The sequence below is a fragment of the Neodiprion virginianus genome, chromosome 6 (genome assembly GCF_021901495.1).
Source record: "Neodiprion virginianus isolate iyNeoVirg1 chromosome 6, iyNeoVirg1.1, whole genome shotgun sequence".
In the NCBI taxonomy this organism is placed as follows: Eukaryota; Metazoa; Arthropoda; class Insecta; order Hymenoptera; family Diprionidae; genus Neodiprion; species Neodiprion virginianus.
This window is the reverse complement of record NC_060882.1, coordinates 5,456,874-5,473,998: the sequence shown is the minus strand read 5'-3', so window position 1 is coordinate 5,473,998 and position 17,125 is coordinate 5,456,874. Positions and strand designations below refer to the sequence as shown.

At 42.3% G+C, this 17,125-nt stretch overlaps 1 protein-coding gene across 5 annotated transcripts in view; it reads left to right on the top strand.

Annotated features, from left to right (window-relative positions):
• LOC124306825 (AT-rich interactive domain-containing protein 2) overlaps nt 1–17,125 on the top strand; it is a 38,185-nt gene that overhangs the window by 3,167 nt on the left and 17,893 nt on the right. For all 5 annotated transcript variants that reach the window (XM_046767881.1, XM_046767880.1, XM_046767879.1 and 2 more), the window contains exons 2-4: nt 80–173; nt 13,813–13,910; nt 16,161–16,312. In XM_046767881.1, coding sequence (XP_046623837.1) covers nt 80–173; nt 13,813–13,910; nt 16,161–16,312 — 344 coding nt within the window. The remainder of the gene's footprint in view (nt 1–79; nt 174–13,812; nt 13,911–16,160; nt 16,313–17,125) is intronic.

Below are 17,125 nucleotides of genomic sequence, written 5' to 3'. Positions count from 1 at the left end.
ACAGTGGAATCACCTTTCCAAATTCGTTGCTCAAAAAAGATGGCTACAGTTTTCTCACCGATTTTATTATACATTTCAGAACACCCTTCAGGAGGCCACCGAAAATCAGCGGGAACGAGATAGACTTGTACTTGTTATACGTGCTGGTTACCGCCCACGGAGGATGGATCAAGGTCAGTTGAATAACTCTTCAGCCTCTCTAACCACTTGAAACACTTTTCATACGAATAACGAATTTTCGGGTGTAGGCATAAATTGCACAGTCGGAAAATTATAGCTCTAACACTGCAGGCTCCTCAAAAATTGAGTAACGGTATGAGAAACACCGTGAGAAAAGTTTTACTACCAATGGGAACTTGTGACGTGAGAACAGCGAAATATTTGCTGTAGTTAAATTTTAGTTTTCGACGCTTTTGAACTCGCACGTGTGCGCAATTTCCGGCGAAAACGGTCCGTTCGATGTTGGTTGGACAAAATTGCAGGCAGTACGGTATAAGCTGTAAGAGAAGAAGCGAGTGCTCGCTTTGACGACCGCGCGAATGATGAAGGAGGCGTCTTAAGACCCTCGAGAATCTTGAACAGAGTACTTTTTCTCTTTCCGCACCTTCCGCGCTTTTTCTTTTCTTCGTATTACCATTTTTTTTTTTTTTTTTTTTTTGCCGTCTTCCTTTTCTCTTCTGCAATCTGCTGCCTGCGAGGAGTCAAACTTTCACGTCAAGCATTAGGTACACGTTTGTTATACGTATATTTACAACCCGCGCTCTCGGGAATACAGAATAATTAATTCATCATTGACGTAGGCGCAGTGTGAAAAGTAAATATCAAATAACAAAAAACGTGTGCATAAATGTTGTGGATCGAAATAAATATCGCGTCAACTACTCTGCGGTATAACGATGACGCTGATAATGAAGTCCGTTCAAGGTTCTCTCTCGGTTTCAAATGTGTGAAATGATAATGAGGAATGTGAGGTTTTCAACTTGCAACAATAATGTGACAAGCGGGGCTTTCGTCGGTCCATTCATTGACCGCGCAGTGGAGATAAAACCTCGTAAAGCGGGAGAAAAGTAAAGTATATAAACAAACGTGCAGACGATGCGCGTCTGAAAACGATGCCGGGGTAATTGCTCCGAATTTAAAACGAACAAACCGACGATAATCCTCAATGCTGTAATAACGAAAACGGCTATAAATTATTGGAAAATTGTTTTTCCAATTATCGTAATTACGAGAAGCAAATGACTGTTACGTTATGTTAGAAGAACGATAAAGAAAAAAGAAAGAGAATAACTTTTCCTTGGGCAAAAATTATTATACGCTCGGAAACACTTTCTTCCCGAGTCGAGCATGCGACTCGTACTTCCTGCCAGTTTCAGTTCGTGTAACGAACCACAGCATCAACTACGTCTATATATTATACAATAGAATATGCGCTATGTGGGTACAATAAAATCCTCAACCGAACCAGAATGGACTTTTACAAAAAATCGGGTTACGCACAATGTATCGTTTAACGTTTCCACGCCGTATATCGGCATACGCACATTTACTTATTAACTGCTTGCGTGGTGAAAAAAAAAGTGGCAACTACACTTTCCTTTTCTACTTTTTCGTCTTACAGGTACTTGCGGGGTGTATTATGTTTCACATTTTTAATACATCATCAAAGCAACAACCCGTTGAAAGAAAAACCACCTCCGTACAATAATATCCGGCGGTCCGTCGTATACTGAACGCATACTTGGAAAAGCATAAAATTCTCGCACATTATCGCGTCGCGGTGAGACTTCCCGATACGTATGCACGGTACATACATACATACATACATCACCTTTCGCTCCCCCTCCCCCGCCCTCGAAGTGCACGACGGTTCCTTGAACTTGCCGCGCTGCTTCCGGCGAGGCGCCGAGAGGCCAGAAGAAGAGTGGTGCGGAGAGGAGAGAAGAGGAGAGGAGAGGACCAGGTCCGCGTGGCGAGTTCCGCGAGTGAACTTCGCGCGTCAATCGGAACCTCCGCGCAACCACCGTCGCCTCTGGTGTCCCGATGCGACATGCAGCAGCACTCGGTCGTCGAATGTCGTCCGCCGGCCGGCCGGCAGCCTTCCTGACGTAATACGACACACCGAAGAGTCACCATCGAACTCTCTTCTACTCTGCTCGCTCCCTACCCTCCCCTACCCGCCCCTTATTTATACCCTCGATATTCGGCGCCTGGTCGCGTGGCGAGTTGACACTCGGCGAAAGGTGCCGGCAGGAGGAGGAGGAATAGGAATAGGAATAGGAATGAGAGTCCACGCGGTGAAACGCGATAAATGGCACAGAACGGAATTAACGGAGAAGCAACGCTCACGGAACTGAGGCGGCAGAGACCCCCCGAGGGTTACTAACCCTGCGACGACGGTGTCGTACACGCGTGCCTCACGTGTCACAAGTATATCTACGTATGGCATTCTTCTTTACCGGCGGGCGTGCAAAGAAGACAGTAGCCTCGTACACACGGATTAGCCCTGTCGTTTTTTTTTTCTCTCTTTTTTCCCTTTTTTTTTATCCTGTCGAAGAAACTACCGTACGGGTACCACGATCGACTCTCTCTTTCTCTCCCTCTCCCTCTCCTTCTTGTTTCTGTCACAGTTCACCGCGTAACGTGCGAACATACTGTATCCGTACGCAATGTACAGACATGCGTTATTATTACGTCGGAAACGCTGCATGGGAGAAATCCACCGAACCAAATTGAAACCTTCCAGCCGTCGGGGAAAATGCAGATTGTTTATGCAAGTATCGTGAATCAGTAGCAGCGGTCAGCTAACTTTTCTTGTTGCATTGACGGCGTATCACCGACCCTGTACAGAGATAAACCGCCCACACGTGTGTTGTTGATATTCTTGTTGTATCCTGCACCGTCCCAAGGACACCGTTACAAGAAGCAAACTTCCGTTCCTGCTCGCCTAGCCTGTGCGAAATACACGATAATTTCTTTTTGTTTCTCTACGTTTTTTCCATTTCCGGGATCGCCGATGGCGGCCGGTAGGAGGAGGAGGACAAGGAGGAGGAAGAGGTGGAGGAGCAGACCTACTAAAACATTATTAACGTAAGGATAACGCGGAAGTGGCGCAAGGTCAGGGTCGCGTTGCGCGGACGCGGGGCAGGGGGGCATAGATCAGCGGTGGTGAAGAAGAGGAAGGGATGTAGAGGAGTAGACGGTGGCCGACGGTAGCCGAAGGCTTTAACCGTCAACAAGTGTGCGTCGCGGCGCCTAGTATTCTTCTCTTGGTTGTTAACCGAAGAAGGGAAGTCACTTTCCCGGATCTTTTTTTTTTTATTGTGCACCACCTCGCTCGATTTTTCTTCAATTCTTTTTTTTTCCTTTTTTTTTACTCTTCATCTCGCCCTAAACGTGTTCCGTCGCAGCAAAGGGAATAATAATCTCGTCTAAACTCGTCGTGCAAAATTCGCCCTCTCTTATTCGTCTCCCCGCAAATACCTGATGCGAATTTTACGACTTCTTTCTGTCCGGTATATGGTACCCGAATATAACGTGTATTATTATTCCGTGTTATGGAAGTTGGTCCCCTCGCAACGATCGACGGACCGGGTCGTTCATTCTTTTTGTTCATCTTCTTGCCACTCAACCGCATATTACACCCATCTTTTTCTTCATCGCCGTAACGCCGGAATACCCTTGGAATATCATTAGTCTACCTTTTCGTTGAGAGTAATAACAATCATAATCATGGTGCAGAATTATAAATCTAAAAGCGAGAAACTCTGTTATTATTCCGGAAATAAAGTGTACGGATCGCGAAGAGTAAGATATATAGAACATGGATAGATCGCGTTTATTCGTGTATATTATGCTGCACAATAAATTCACAGGGGTTAAACGGCAGTGGCAAATGAAGACGAATGAAAATAAAAAACTAATACTAGTAGTAGTAGTAGTAGTAATGATAATAATAATAATAATAATAATAATTTCTTAAAAAGAGAAAGAGGGAAGTGCAAAGCCAAAGTCTGTGGGTACGCACAGGCATGCGGGTTCGACTCGTATCCCTAGACACGCGGTTTGTCGGTCGTTAAAGCGGGGATCGGAGGTATACAACACCGAGCAAACGAAGGAAAGATCGAACGGGTAGCGAGGAGGCGACGTTTCGTGGCGGGGGTCGCCTCGCCGGCAGACGCAAGCAGCGGTCGATACGGCAACGCCGCGCCCCGGCGTCGCATACCGGACGAAGAGGCGGGCGACGCGCAGCGCTCGACTCCTCGAGCAAGCCGTCGGTGAAGTGAGCCGAGGCCGCGCGGACGCGCCGGAAGATTTCGACCCGGCAACACCGCCGACGGCGGCGCGGTTTCTCGGGGAGCGAAGAGAAGCCGCGACCCGACGGTAGCGAGCCGCCTGCCTGCCCGACTCCGCCAGCTCTTTGCCTCCAGACTCGAAGAGCAACGCGCGCGGCGGTCGGTTCGTCCGACCATAATCCCCGACGCTACTCTCTTCTCTTCTCTTCTCGTCTCTTTTCTTCTCTTGTTGGATATCTCTCTTCTTGGTTTGGAGGAGAAGATGCAGCAGCGGCGACGTCGCCTCTTTCTTCTCTACCTCACAAACTTACCGACTCTGGAGAAGGAGAAGAAGGAGAAGATGCCTCTGGTGGCTCTGCGCACATATTTTCAGAGATGCCTTGCTTTATATACGTTCGAAATAATATTTGAGTTCGTACGGAAAGCGAAACAACGACGAACGATTATTTTCTCTCGTATGTGAAGCCAGCAGTTTGTCAGAGAGAGAGAGAGAGAGAGAGAGAGAGAGAGAGAGACGCGCTGCACGACGATCTCAGAAAGAGAGTAACACACCATACTCGGTGATCCTGCGGCCCCCTCCACACCGATCCCAACGGTACACGGATGGTTTCGTACGTCGGTACGAAAGATCGTCAATATTCCGAGGCATCTAACTCCGGAGTCTTACTCGCGCCGTTCGCGTTTGCTTTATGTTTTCAGCCGTCTCGACGTTAAGCAGCGTCGGTTTTAAGTAACGCGATACGTAAGTTCGTTAGAGGCTCGCTCTCTTACCGCGGGGAGAAACGGGAGAAGAAACGGAGTCGTTAAAAGAGCGAAAGAAGTAACTTTACGCTCGCTAACGCCGACGGACCGGTGACACGGGTCTTGGGGAGGGGTCGGAGCGACGAGCGACGAGACTCGGGGGACAAGGATAGTCGAGCCCTATATCTGGCAACGCTGTTAACCGCCGCGGTACGGCAGCGAGAGAAAGAGACAGAGGGACTGAGAGAGGGAAAGGGGGAGGTGCGGAGGAGGGTGAGGAGACCCAGCTCAACGGAATATCGTGCTGCAGAGTGTCGTCGTCGTCGTCGTCGTCGTCGTCGGCGTGGTGCGTTGCAGCTGCCCGCCTGCTGCGTGTGCTTTTCACTGGCGCTCGCTTTTCGCCTCTTTTATCGTTACTTTAATGCGCGTAATACGTCTTCCTCGCACCGTGTGTATTATATTGTACGTATGTATGTGTGTATGCATGTACGGCATACTTGCGTACACGTAGTGTGTATTTTAGATTGCGAGGATGAAGTTGGTAACGTTACTGTAATGATTCGTTTTTAGATAAAGAAAATCGTTACTTCGCACCTTTAGCGATGATTGAAATTTAGCTGACCCTGACAAGCAAAACGTAGTTTTATTTTTAAAAGCCAACTACTTGAAAACCATTCTGAAATTGTGGAATGATTACTTTCTACCCCTGATGTTTCGTTTCGTTAGGTTAACGTTACGTTAATTCGGTCTTGTTTCGGGTTTTAAGAGACTGCTGACTTTTTGCTTCAATTCATATGACACACATTTTTCCCGCCCGTAGATCGTTATTGTTATTCACTCCGCACGATGGGTGCAGCTTTGCACGAACTAGAAATTTACGATTCAAGGCTATCGATTTAACTCGGACAAAACTTTGTCTTTTGAATATCGTTATAAGCATCGTGCATCGTAGATTTCATTTCGTTTCGTTTCATTATTTGTTTTATTGTCTCTTTATATTACAAAGACCGAAACCTGACACTTTCTTCGTTCGATCGTGGGGTTGGTTGTTTCGTTTACGAGACGACAGAAACCAAGAATCAATTAACTTCTCTGCGGGTGTCACTTTTCGAACGTCGTTGGCAGCACGAAGGGAGGTGTAACATTGAATAGATGATTGCTTTGAAAATTGCTTCATTGCCGCGAGGGGTGAAAGCGATAAACAAACACAGGAGTCGATTGCTTTGGCGAAAAGTCGCTACAAGAAATCGTGATATGAAACGTAAATTTGTATCTTCGATATGTTGTCTTATTTATCGCACTGTCTATCGTTGTCATCGTCATTACTGGCTCGTGATGAAATTCCAGATTCCAGCTAATCCACGGACAGATTACAAATGTTTATTCAACAGATATTAAACTAGCGGAGTGTCGACATAGTATGCATGAATATGTACAACGTAAACAACTTGTTCCTTCTTAACACAGTATATTGCATAAAATCCGTCGTGATATACGCGCGTATGTTGCATGGACGATAAAAAGTAAAGAGAAAACGTAAAAGAAAAAGAAAGATATGATCGTGTTATACCCACCGTGTATAATTGTAAATTACTCGATCGTCGGACACTGCCTTCAGGCCGCAATACGACGCGACGTGCTCCTCTACATATCGACGTAATCAATTAATTAATTTAAATAATGTTAATGTGCGACGGATGTACAAGCATCATCGATTCTTTTGTCCGTTGTACGATACTCTGTGTACAGGCATGTAATTACAAAAATTGAAAATATTCGGATAAATTGACAACTGGTTAAATTTAAGAATTGACATTTTTCAAAGTCTAATAAAAAATTCATTTTCACTTTACGAAGTCTTGTTATATCAATCGTGAATGTCAACCGTGGAAGTATTCGTCTTACGATTCCGTCAAGAACCCCTAAAAAAAAGTACGCGTATGGTCGTAGGCTCTATGTTCCCGCTCTTTTACTATACCTCTTTCACGCCAGAGGCGTTTGACCGGATAGAGATTCTTTTAAAAGAGGGTTTATTACGCTCTTGTACTCCAATGAGCAATCAGCGATAAATGACGGCTCTCGATCTCGATACCTCGTTACGCAATTCCGTTATATCAACGCACACAAATTTTTTTTTTTATTGCATCGTGAGTTTCAACTCTGTTTATGCGGTTATGTATGAATATCATCAAGAATTTTTGAGGGATTGCGTTATGTTCGGGCATATTTTGTTATCAATTCGCAGAATTTTACAAATCTATCGTACATATATATATGTATGTACGTATGTATGTGTGTGTGTATAATCACATTTAAATTCATAGCATCTGTCTCTCACGACACTTGCAGCGGACTGTAGGTGTTTTCTCGTTATAATTGAGAAACGTGGGCAGTGACCACGTGACGTAGTTACTCACAATTAGATGCAGTTTCAAGCAGTTGGTTTTCAGACTAATTGTCTTAAACTTTACTAAATTTTCAGGTACCTTTTCCGTTACATCTGAAATGAACGCTTATTATTATTATTCATTCTATAAACGTTAGGTTGCCCGGACAAAGATCTCGGACCATTTTTACGTCCGGTTGAACAGAGCGGAAATTGAGTTTAGCCAACCTCGACGCATTGTACTCTCGTTCTATCGAATTCTGTTGTAAGTCTTACGGGCCAAACTACGGTCGAATCAAATCTGTGCGAATCAGTTAAATCTGATATTGATTTTAACAAACACACCGCCATTTTCATCTGATTTTTATACATGTTTGATATTCATCGAGCTTGTTTTTCGAAATCGACCACTTGCCGTACATAGATAAATCGATTGCCTTGCCAATTTTACATTGTTCGTGTTATCATTCGGAGTTCTACCTTCCTTTCAGCCATCATGCTGTCGTCGTAATGACCTGACCAAAATGCGACTCTCTCGCAAAGCGGTCAATAACGACGGTGTTGAAACAGTCTCCAAACTCCTGGCTGTTTAAAAAATAGAAACGAAGATTCAGCCAACAAACGCATCTTGAATTGAACGGACGTGTCAATTAAATATTGAATATCGAATCTCTTTGAAAGTTCTATTGGCGTTAGTTCACAGTTTCCTCGTTAAAACGCAAAACGCAGATTATCATCCTTTCTCCGACATGTATATAAATTCCTCCGACTTCCAACCCCCGATTTAATCTCGTTTCAAAACGGTCTCGTATCTCCGATATTACCCACATCTACCCGTCATCAGGCGTTTCCGAAGAAGGGGTTGGATCGTGCAGACTCGATTTCATCCTCCGCGACTTCGGCGATCTTTCCCGCGTTTGTTTGAGGTAGCGCTGCACCGGCAGCTACAATGTTGCTCCACTGCAGAGAGACGCATGGCAAGGAGGCGGCGGCGGTGGCGGTGGCGGTGGTGGAGGGGGAGGGGGAGGGGGACATAACGCGCGTACCTATACTATATACAAAGACACACGAGGCGACGACGCGATCAGCTGATCTCTTCGACGCCAGACTGCGCGCTGCCAACCTTCCTCCCCCTCCTCCTCCCTTTTCTCCGACCAACCGACCAACCGACCGACCGACGACCGATCAGCTGACTACGAGAGGAACTGTCAGTCGCGCTCTGGGACTGCGACCCACGTGCTCGGCGAGTACAACGACGCTTCGAAGTCTCGGCTGTGAGGAAGAGAGGAGCCGACCTTGTCGTTAAACTCGAAGATGATACAATTCAGTCGTCGCGATATCTGTCCTTCCACGTACCTCTCCGTATAGCTACATTTTATACCGACGAATTTCACGCCGACAGGCGAGACGTTAAAACTTGTGTCGCGATACACCGTCTTTGACCCTTTGATCTGGAACGATATTTATTTATCCGTGATTAGTAAACTGGGTGTGAAATACGGACCTTCGAATTGGACCTAGATTGGCGATGTAAAAATAAGTCTGGGATCGTGCTTTTTTTATTCTCGGAGAATTAGCACCTTCATACTTATAACGATTCGAACGTTGTTTATAACGAAACGAGCAAATTAATCTTTGTCACTTTTACAGGTTGCGTTTATTTTTTTTTTTTTTTTTTTTATTTATTTTTTTTTTATTGTACACGTTGTGCACGTCAAAGACCTTTTTCCAACTTTTAAAAGCAAAAAAATTACTTTTTTTAATCATGATTTTTTTAAAAACTATTTTATGTGAAATTGCCTAATGTTTATTGTTCGTACTAAACATGTAAGAATTTTAATCAGGCTGCAGGACATGAAACTTGATATTGGCAAAGGAGAGTCCTTGTCGTTTTGAAGAGTTTAATGTAAATTTCCATTACAAGAGTCTAATAAATCGGGAAGAGAAAAATAATGGGTGATAAGAGGGTCTGTTATTAGGTAAACGAGGGAACGAATGAATATATTATGTTAATAGGGACGCCGGCTAATTCGCTAAAGTCTTTCGTAACTTTTAATCTTCTTAAAAAAAATGAATTAATTTTTAATCTGCCTCAGCGTAATATATGTAATGAATTAAATCTTTCGGAAACCGCATTGTAAGAATTTTGAAAAATTTAACTTACTTTCAAAAATTGATACTCTTAGTTTCGATGCTTTGAAACAATCATGTGTGAAGACGGAACTTTCAAAATACATGTTTTTTAAATTCTGCATCCTGCATTGGGTTTTTTGTTTTATTCCTTGAAAATTTTTATAGAGAATTATGAGATGTTTATACGACATTCTCTCCAGATTCATTGTCGTATAGATGAAAGTAGTTTTTAAGGTTTTCGGACGTGTGGGGACTGTGGAATAATTTATACGAATATAGTTTTTTTCTTCAATTTATTTGAAAACGTTAACAATAAAGCTAAAAGCCTCTGCACAACGATTACTCACGAGAAAATACAAAGTATGTATTTACCAGACAATATGCAGTTCACGAATACAACAAATTAGCATGAAAACGTCGTCATACATAACATTCCAATCAGCAGCCGAGTTTCCCTGTAAAAAAAAAAAAGAAGATTCACTACCTTGTATAAAGACGTCGATATTCGTATTTTATAATATTCTAATTAAAATTAGCATACTGCAAAACTTGGTGTTTCTATAACTGATGTTCAGCAATCCACTGACTGAAACGCTGAAAGCATAAATTCCAGATATCTTACAGTTATAATTTGCTGCGCCCAGAATAAGTACGTCGTTGTTAAACATGTCACAAATGGATAAGTTTAACTTAAAAACACCGGGATATTATCGATGACAGCATGGTTCGATAAGGTCGAGTGGATATTTCAAAGATGATTACGGTGCAGGTTGTTACAATCGTATAGCGTGCATTATTTTTCTGCCCGCGCTCCTGTAAATTGGTCAAAGAAAGAAGAATAGGAAGAAAAGTTTGGGAAACGAATAAAGTTTTTTCTTTTTTGTTCACGACGAGATTGCCGCGGTAAACTTAATCTTTCTTTTCCGAAATACGAGAAACATCAAACTGCACAACATTCCAAAGAAATAATTGACCGGTAGGATTGAAGAAAATGATTAAAATGATGATAATAACACTAGGAATAGCTGTTTCAAATCTAAATGATTAACACCAAGAACGGTAATATAGGGATTAAAAAAACACCCCACGCGAATGTAAATTTTCCACCGCAAGAGGAAGAACAGCTTACGTTTTCGTGTTTCGCGTTTTTTTTTTTTTTTTTGCAACTTACGCAAAAAGTTTGTTCTGGCCCACGTGATTCTTTATCAACGAAACGAAGGAAATGAGAGCCTGTAGAATCCTTAACGATACGTTAGGATAAAAAAAAGGAGAAACACAACCTTACCGTTCTAGGGTCAACTAAATATAAGTCGAAAGTAGGAGGCGAGGACACGCGGGATTTTCGAAACTACGAGAAGAGACGACGCAGCAGCCGAAACCGAACCCCGTCCGTGCGGGACGCGTTTAAGGCTGCTGCCGGTGCTACTACTACGGATAAAATCATTGACGAGTAGCGGTGCGCACCACGCGGTTTTTCAAACTCCCGTGACGTTAACGGTGACGTCACTGCGTAGTCGAACACGTGGTCCTCGCGATTGGCGTACGGCCGAACGAAGGAGCAGCGAGCGTCGTGCGGCGAGAGGAGAGGAGAGGAGAGGAGAGGAGAGAAACGAGTGCGCGGGGGGCAAACAGGCAACCGGTGGGTTCGTAGACGGCCGACCGTCTACGAGAGCGGACCGAATGAAAATGAAGCTCCTCTCTTAAGTGAGCGAGGGGACTCCGGCCCTCCGACCTCCTCGCCGAATTTTCCTGTCGTCTGCCGATTTGATAAGGTTTTTAAAAAAATTTTACTTCAACATTCGTTTCTACACAGATATTTGACAGAGAAAGTCTGCCGACAGGTTTTACGGAGATCGAAAAAGAAAGGAAAATGACATGTACGATGTCGTATAATATTTATGGTATCGAAAGGTTACGTGCGTTAACGATACCACAGATTTCATCTCCGTTACCGCCTGCCTTGTCAGTTGAAACGTGATACCTTGAAAAGTGTCGTTTACCTACTTTGACACATATCGCATTTCCGTGTGTATGGATGTGTAAAACCGTCAAGTAGTAGAAGAAGAAGAAGAAGAATAAAATAAGGCGACGAATGACTTTCGGCTGATACCGCGATTCCCGGATAACCTGCGACGATCTCGTTACCGTCGATACCGATCACCGCAAAAAGGTGGCGAAATTTTCCGACGTTTCGCGGCGAGGACGAGGACAAGGATGAGGAGGAGGCGCCGTCCTTGGGTAGCTCTGGTATCGGCGAGGGCACGCTCGCGTCTGCGTTTCGTTTCATTCGTGTTCGGTTGGTGTGCTGTGCTGCTGCTGCTGGTGCTGCTCGAGAAAGTCGAAACGTCAGTGCGGGTCACGTGGTCTTCAGCGACGCACGTATACGTGTATATACGTACAACGTGTTGTTTTGTTGGGATAGGTCGGGGGCAATCGCGCCGCAGTTTTACTACCACGCGTTCGACTGCATCAAACACACGCCGCCGTGACCTCGTCTCTCTGTTCTTCTCGTCTCTTCGCTTCTCTTCTTCCTGCTCTCTGCGGCTCCCGAGATCCGATGTTCGGAACCACTCTTGCGATTTATCATTTTTTTTTTTTATTCAAGTATAAGAGAGGTAGGAAACAGTTGACGTTAAAAGTCAGGATAACCTTGTACGGCAAAACACATACGCATGACTTTTAATCGTCGTACGGGTGGATAAATTTTTTTAATTTCTTATCAACTAATCAACGTGATAATCATTTATTTCATGCCTGCGTATTGGATTTTATTTTTTATTTATACAGTATACAATTTTTTATGTATAGATGCAAAAATGCAGCAGCAACGCGGAAAAAGTCTTGGGATATTTGGAAAATTGGATAAAGTTAGCGATTAATCGTTCGTTCGGGTTGTATTGTTAACGAAATAAAATAAAATACAATTTTATTAAGATTGGTGAAAAATTTTTCGTGGATATATAGTGACGACAAATGGAGCGACGAGATTGCCTTGCACCTCAGACGACCCTCGGCGTTTCTGCGAGGCTATGAATAGAGAGCCGCGACTCGGGCTGAGATCCAAGGAGCACTAACCCAGTGCTGCAGCTGATGCATGATCCCATATTATACCTACACCCTGGATATTCCTGATACCAGAATCCGGTGAATGTATTTTTTGAGATTTTTCATCTCGCCGTACGGTGAAAAGTCTGCAGATCTCCGTCCTTCGAGAAGTTGAAGTATATATATATATATATGTGTGTGTGTGTGTGTGTGCGTAACGCGAAAAGTGACAGATATAAATAGGAAATTAGAAACAATGACGATTCCCTGTTGATATTATCTTTGTTTATATTCGGCATTTTGTTCGTACGATAGAACATTGTTAACGAATTAATTATTATTTGGTATATTTTAAAAAGGATATGAAAAGAAAAAAATTTACAAAAATTCAATGAATCCGTGCACAAGTTTTTCTACCGTTTATGACCGACATGCAAGTCTTTATACTCTGTGGCTTCGTGACGCGGGTCAAAGGCTTCGCGACTAGAAATAACTGGGAGCCGCAGGTAATGCCTGTGTAGGCTGCACGAATACTTAAACCGCGAACTCGTAAACCGAGGGGTCATAAACGTATCCGATTTTGCTCGAGGGTACGTACTATAGTATATGTATATCAACGCCCATATGCGAATATATTCAAGTGAGAATTGGAAAAAGTGAGAAACTGATCGACCAAAATTAAGTGGAAGCTGCTTTTTCTACTCTCATTTAACCGTTTCGCTTATTCATATTTATATTAGACGTAGACTTACGTATTTTCAAATATCCAAGTCTACGGATATCAAAACCGGAGAAGGATGTAACGGCCCCAAATTCTACGTGCAATTGTCACAGCAAAACATGTGACGTGAAATTATCGTATCGCGCAAAAATAAATAAAGAGATGATATGAAAAGTACGAAAAATCGTGTTGATGCATTTTTATTTTTTTTTATTTTATGTACCTCGTACTGACATTGAGATTGAATTGCGTAATTCATTAAAATTCAACTATATATATATGCGTAAATTTATATTGTACGGTTAATTTGCAACGGGCGAACGAGGTCATTGAACTATTATGTATCGTCCGTTCGCTGATTATCCATTTCCTTTGTACAACGAGCCTGTTTACCTACGTTTACGTACAGTGCTTAACGTTACACACTTGTGCATTCACAGTATACACCGTAAATTCATGTATTACAAACGTTTGTGTAATCTGTCCGACAGGTAAACTCGAGGAACGAATGGACGTCACTTTGCGAACAGTTTCACCTACCAACCGAATGCGTGAACAGCGGTGTCGGCCTCAAACAAATATACCTAAGGTAAGCGGGTAATGCGTAGAACTAAATACTTTGTATTTATGTATTTATATTAGGGTGTTTCAGAGAGAGAAATAATTAACGATTTTCCACCGTGAGATCGTTTAAAAAGTTTGTTTAGTTTAAAACAAAAGATTCTGTAAAATGATGAGCGTTGTAAGTTACGTGGAAGATCGTGCTCGTTTAATTTTTCACTTTTTTTCAATTATTACTTCGTTCCTGACATTTATACAATTCAAGCAAAAAAGACGATAATCCGTAACACAACGATGTATCATCCGGAAATCTTATTACCCGAAATTAAAAGTTCGTATTAAATTATAACTATTTTATGAGATTGAATTAATAATGAAAAAATCGTCGGATACATTTCTCAAATATCAACCGAAGACTTGATATTTTACAAGTTTGGGGTCTTCGGTGTGATTTAAATTGATATTACGATCGGTGTAAGTAATAAAATGAAAAAAAAATAAAAAATTTATTCACGATACTTCTTAAAATTAAAAAATCGTCTCTTACTTATCCTCAATCGTTCTCCTAACGTGTTATCGGTACAAAGAAGCCTTATTCGTTAGTATTATTGAAAATAGCCTGTCAAGCGTGTTTGAGGCGAGAAAGAAAATATCGAAATCCAACAAGAAAAGAATAAACCTGTCTCTATAACACACTGTTAGAAATTCGGTGTTCGATATAACACTAAAAATATTCTACAGAAGTTCACACTAGTTTGGCTTCGATTTCAAGACCACTTGTTGTCAAGAATCGAACGATTTACACCGATGATGTTTAATTTCGTACCGATCGGTGTGGACTTTTATCGATACCGTGGATTTCCTACAACAGTGCGATAACACGCGGTGACTCGATAGAAATTTTCACTCTTCTTCTTCTTCTTACATCTTATTGTATCACGCGTTTTAATTTCCGTTAATTATTTCACACACCGGCAATTTACCACCGCGAGTCTCTCGTTTCTCATTCGCAAAGAAAGCCGCGGCGACGAGCCGGCTTTTCTAGACATGTTTTATCGTTAGAGAGGCCGAGTTGTGCTTTAAGGAGGCACACGTGCCGCGCGCGGCTTCGATAAAGTTACTATCTATGCCTGCAGCAAGCAGGCAACCAAGAAAAACCAAACCGCCGCCGTCTCCGGCCACTCCGCTTCCCCTTCATCGCACTCTCGGCAACTCCGTCCGCCGATACGACGACGCGAAACGATGCCTATGCTAGGTAGTATTCAGTGCATGAATGAAATGAATGAACCGAGGGTGTGGGGGGGGGGGAGACTCGGCCTCCCGATCAGACTCACTGAGAGTGAGAGTCGGTCACTTCCCGACTATCATTCCCGCTCGCGCTTCGTCGGCGGTTACTTCCTTTTTTCCTTACTCCATCGTTTCCTCCTTTCTTTCCTTTTTCTTCCCGCTCTGCGTCTACATGCAAGGTATAATAATAACAACAACAACGGCAATAATAATAATAATGATAATGATAATAATAATAATATCGCCGAAAATTTAACAAATCTCGTCTTGTAACTTCTTGAAACTTGTCTTACCACGTGCATTGCAAGTTTACAGCGATTTTTGTAATTTCCCGCAGTCATTTTTCACTCAGCATATTTTTATCATCTATGCTTCTTGCGTTGATACATTGTTTCCTTGCATTATGGTTTATCGTTTTGTTTGCGTAACAACGTTTATGTAAGTACGGATTGCGCTGTAGGTTTGGTGATTGTGATTGTTTTTTTTTTCTCTTTTCTTCCTCCCCGGACACTTGAAATTCGAACGTGAACTGTAAGACGGAAAAGATGAGTATCGGTTTGGTTTGATTATCGAATTGTAGAGAAAAGAAGGAAAGAAAAAATAAAATGGTGATGATTTAAAGATCACTGTCACGCGGACAATTAAACAGACACGAAAATCATCAAAATCTTGCGTGTTGAATTTTTTTTTTTTATTATCGTCTGAAAATTGTCGACGGCGTAAACGATAAAAGCGTAAAAATGAAATATTATACACACGTGATACAAAGAATGTTGAAGTTTCGGTTTAATTCAAGTAATTTGGGAGGGGGAGGCAGAATGAGAAGGAAAAATACGTAATTACTGCGTTAAAAATAAAAATTAACAAATAAAAAAAAAAATACCATCCAGAGGAACAGATAATTTTATTTTACGAAATTATGCACCGGCGATATATTATTTTTACCGCATATAATAACGTACGTATGATGTTGAAATGTCGATATTTTCAGATACCTAGACAGGTACGAAAAGGTTCACTTCCTCGGTGAAGATGGGCAGCAGGCTGACGACGAGGATGAAGACTCGAGACACCGGAAATGGTCAGCGAGGGCGCTTCACTCGGTACCTTTGACCTACAATCATCATCAGCACAACGTTGCCGGTGAGTGTTGAATTTATTTACTTACTTTTTTTTTTCGTCTTACCATTTCGTTTTCGCCAACACGTGTGCACAAGGATTGTATATACAATCGTCTTGTGCAAAATATAACGCAACTAAAATTCTTGACATGCTTTGACGTTGGCGTGCCAAAAATTTAACGACGAAAAACTAGCTCGTTCGTAAAATATTCGATATAACGCTATTAATATATGTACGTTTAACGTTTTCTTCTCCTCATTATACGCTGCTGCTTATCACGTTTCCCTACAAATCCGTTTGAACACACGTTCTAATTCATGTAAAGTTATACGCAGCGGCTTATTTTACATTGTTCTCAAGAAATGCCAAAGAAAAAAAAAAAGAAAAATGTATAGTCCAATGTAATGGTTGTCTTCTAGTGTGTATATAAATATATGTATATATTATATATATCTACTTGAAAGTCACGCCTAAACTCGTTACTAGCGCAGTTACGTTATAGATATACGTATATATTACAAAATATCTATTCGACGGTATTACAAAGCAACTGGATTAGATGCGCTATAGTTGCAGGGGCGTCGCGTGTTATCTCCTTGTACGGCCTATGTATTCACGTTTATACGCGTATATTATTTATATGTTATGCGTATATTCATTTGCCATGAAGTGACGAGGGGTTACTTTAATCCTGCGTTACGCGGCATCGCCGGAATGTGTCGTGAGTTATGATAACGGCGAAGCAAAGGGAAATGGAAAAAAGAAGAAAAGAAAAGAATGAAACAAATCACATCAAATCGCGTTGCGTTGCATTTTCGTCCTGCATTTTTTTTC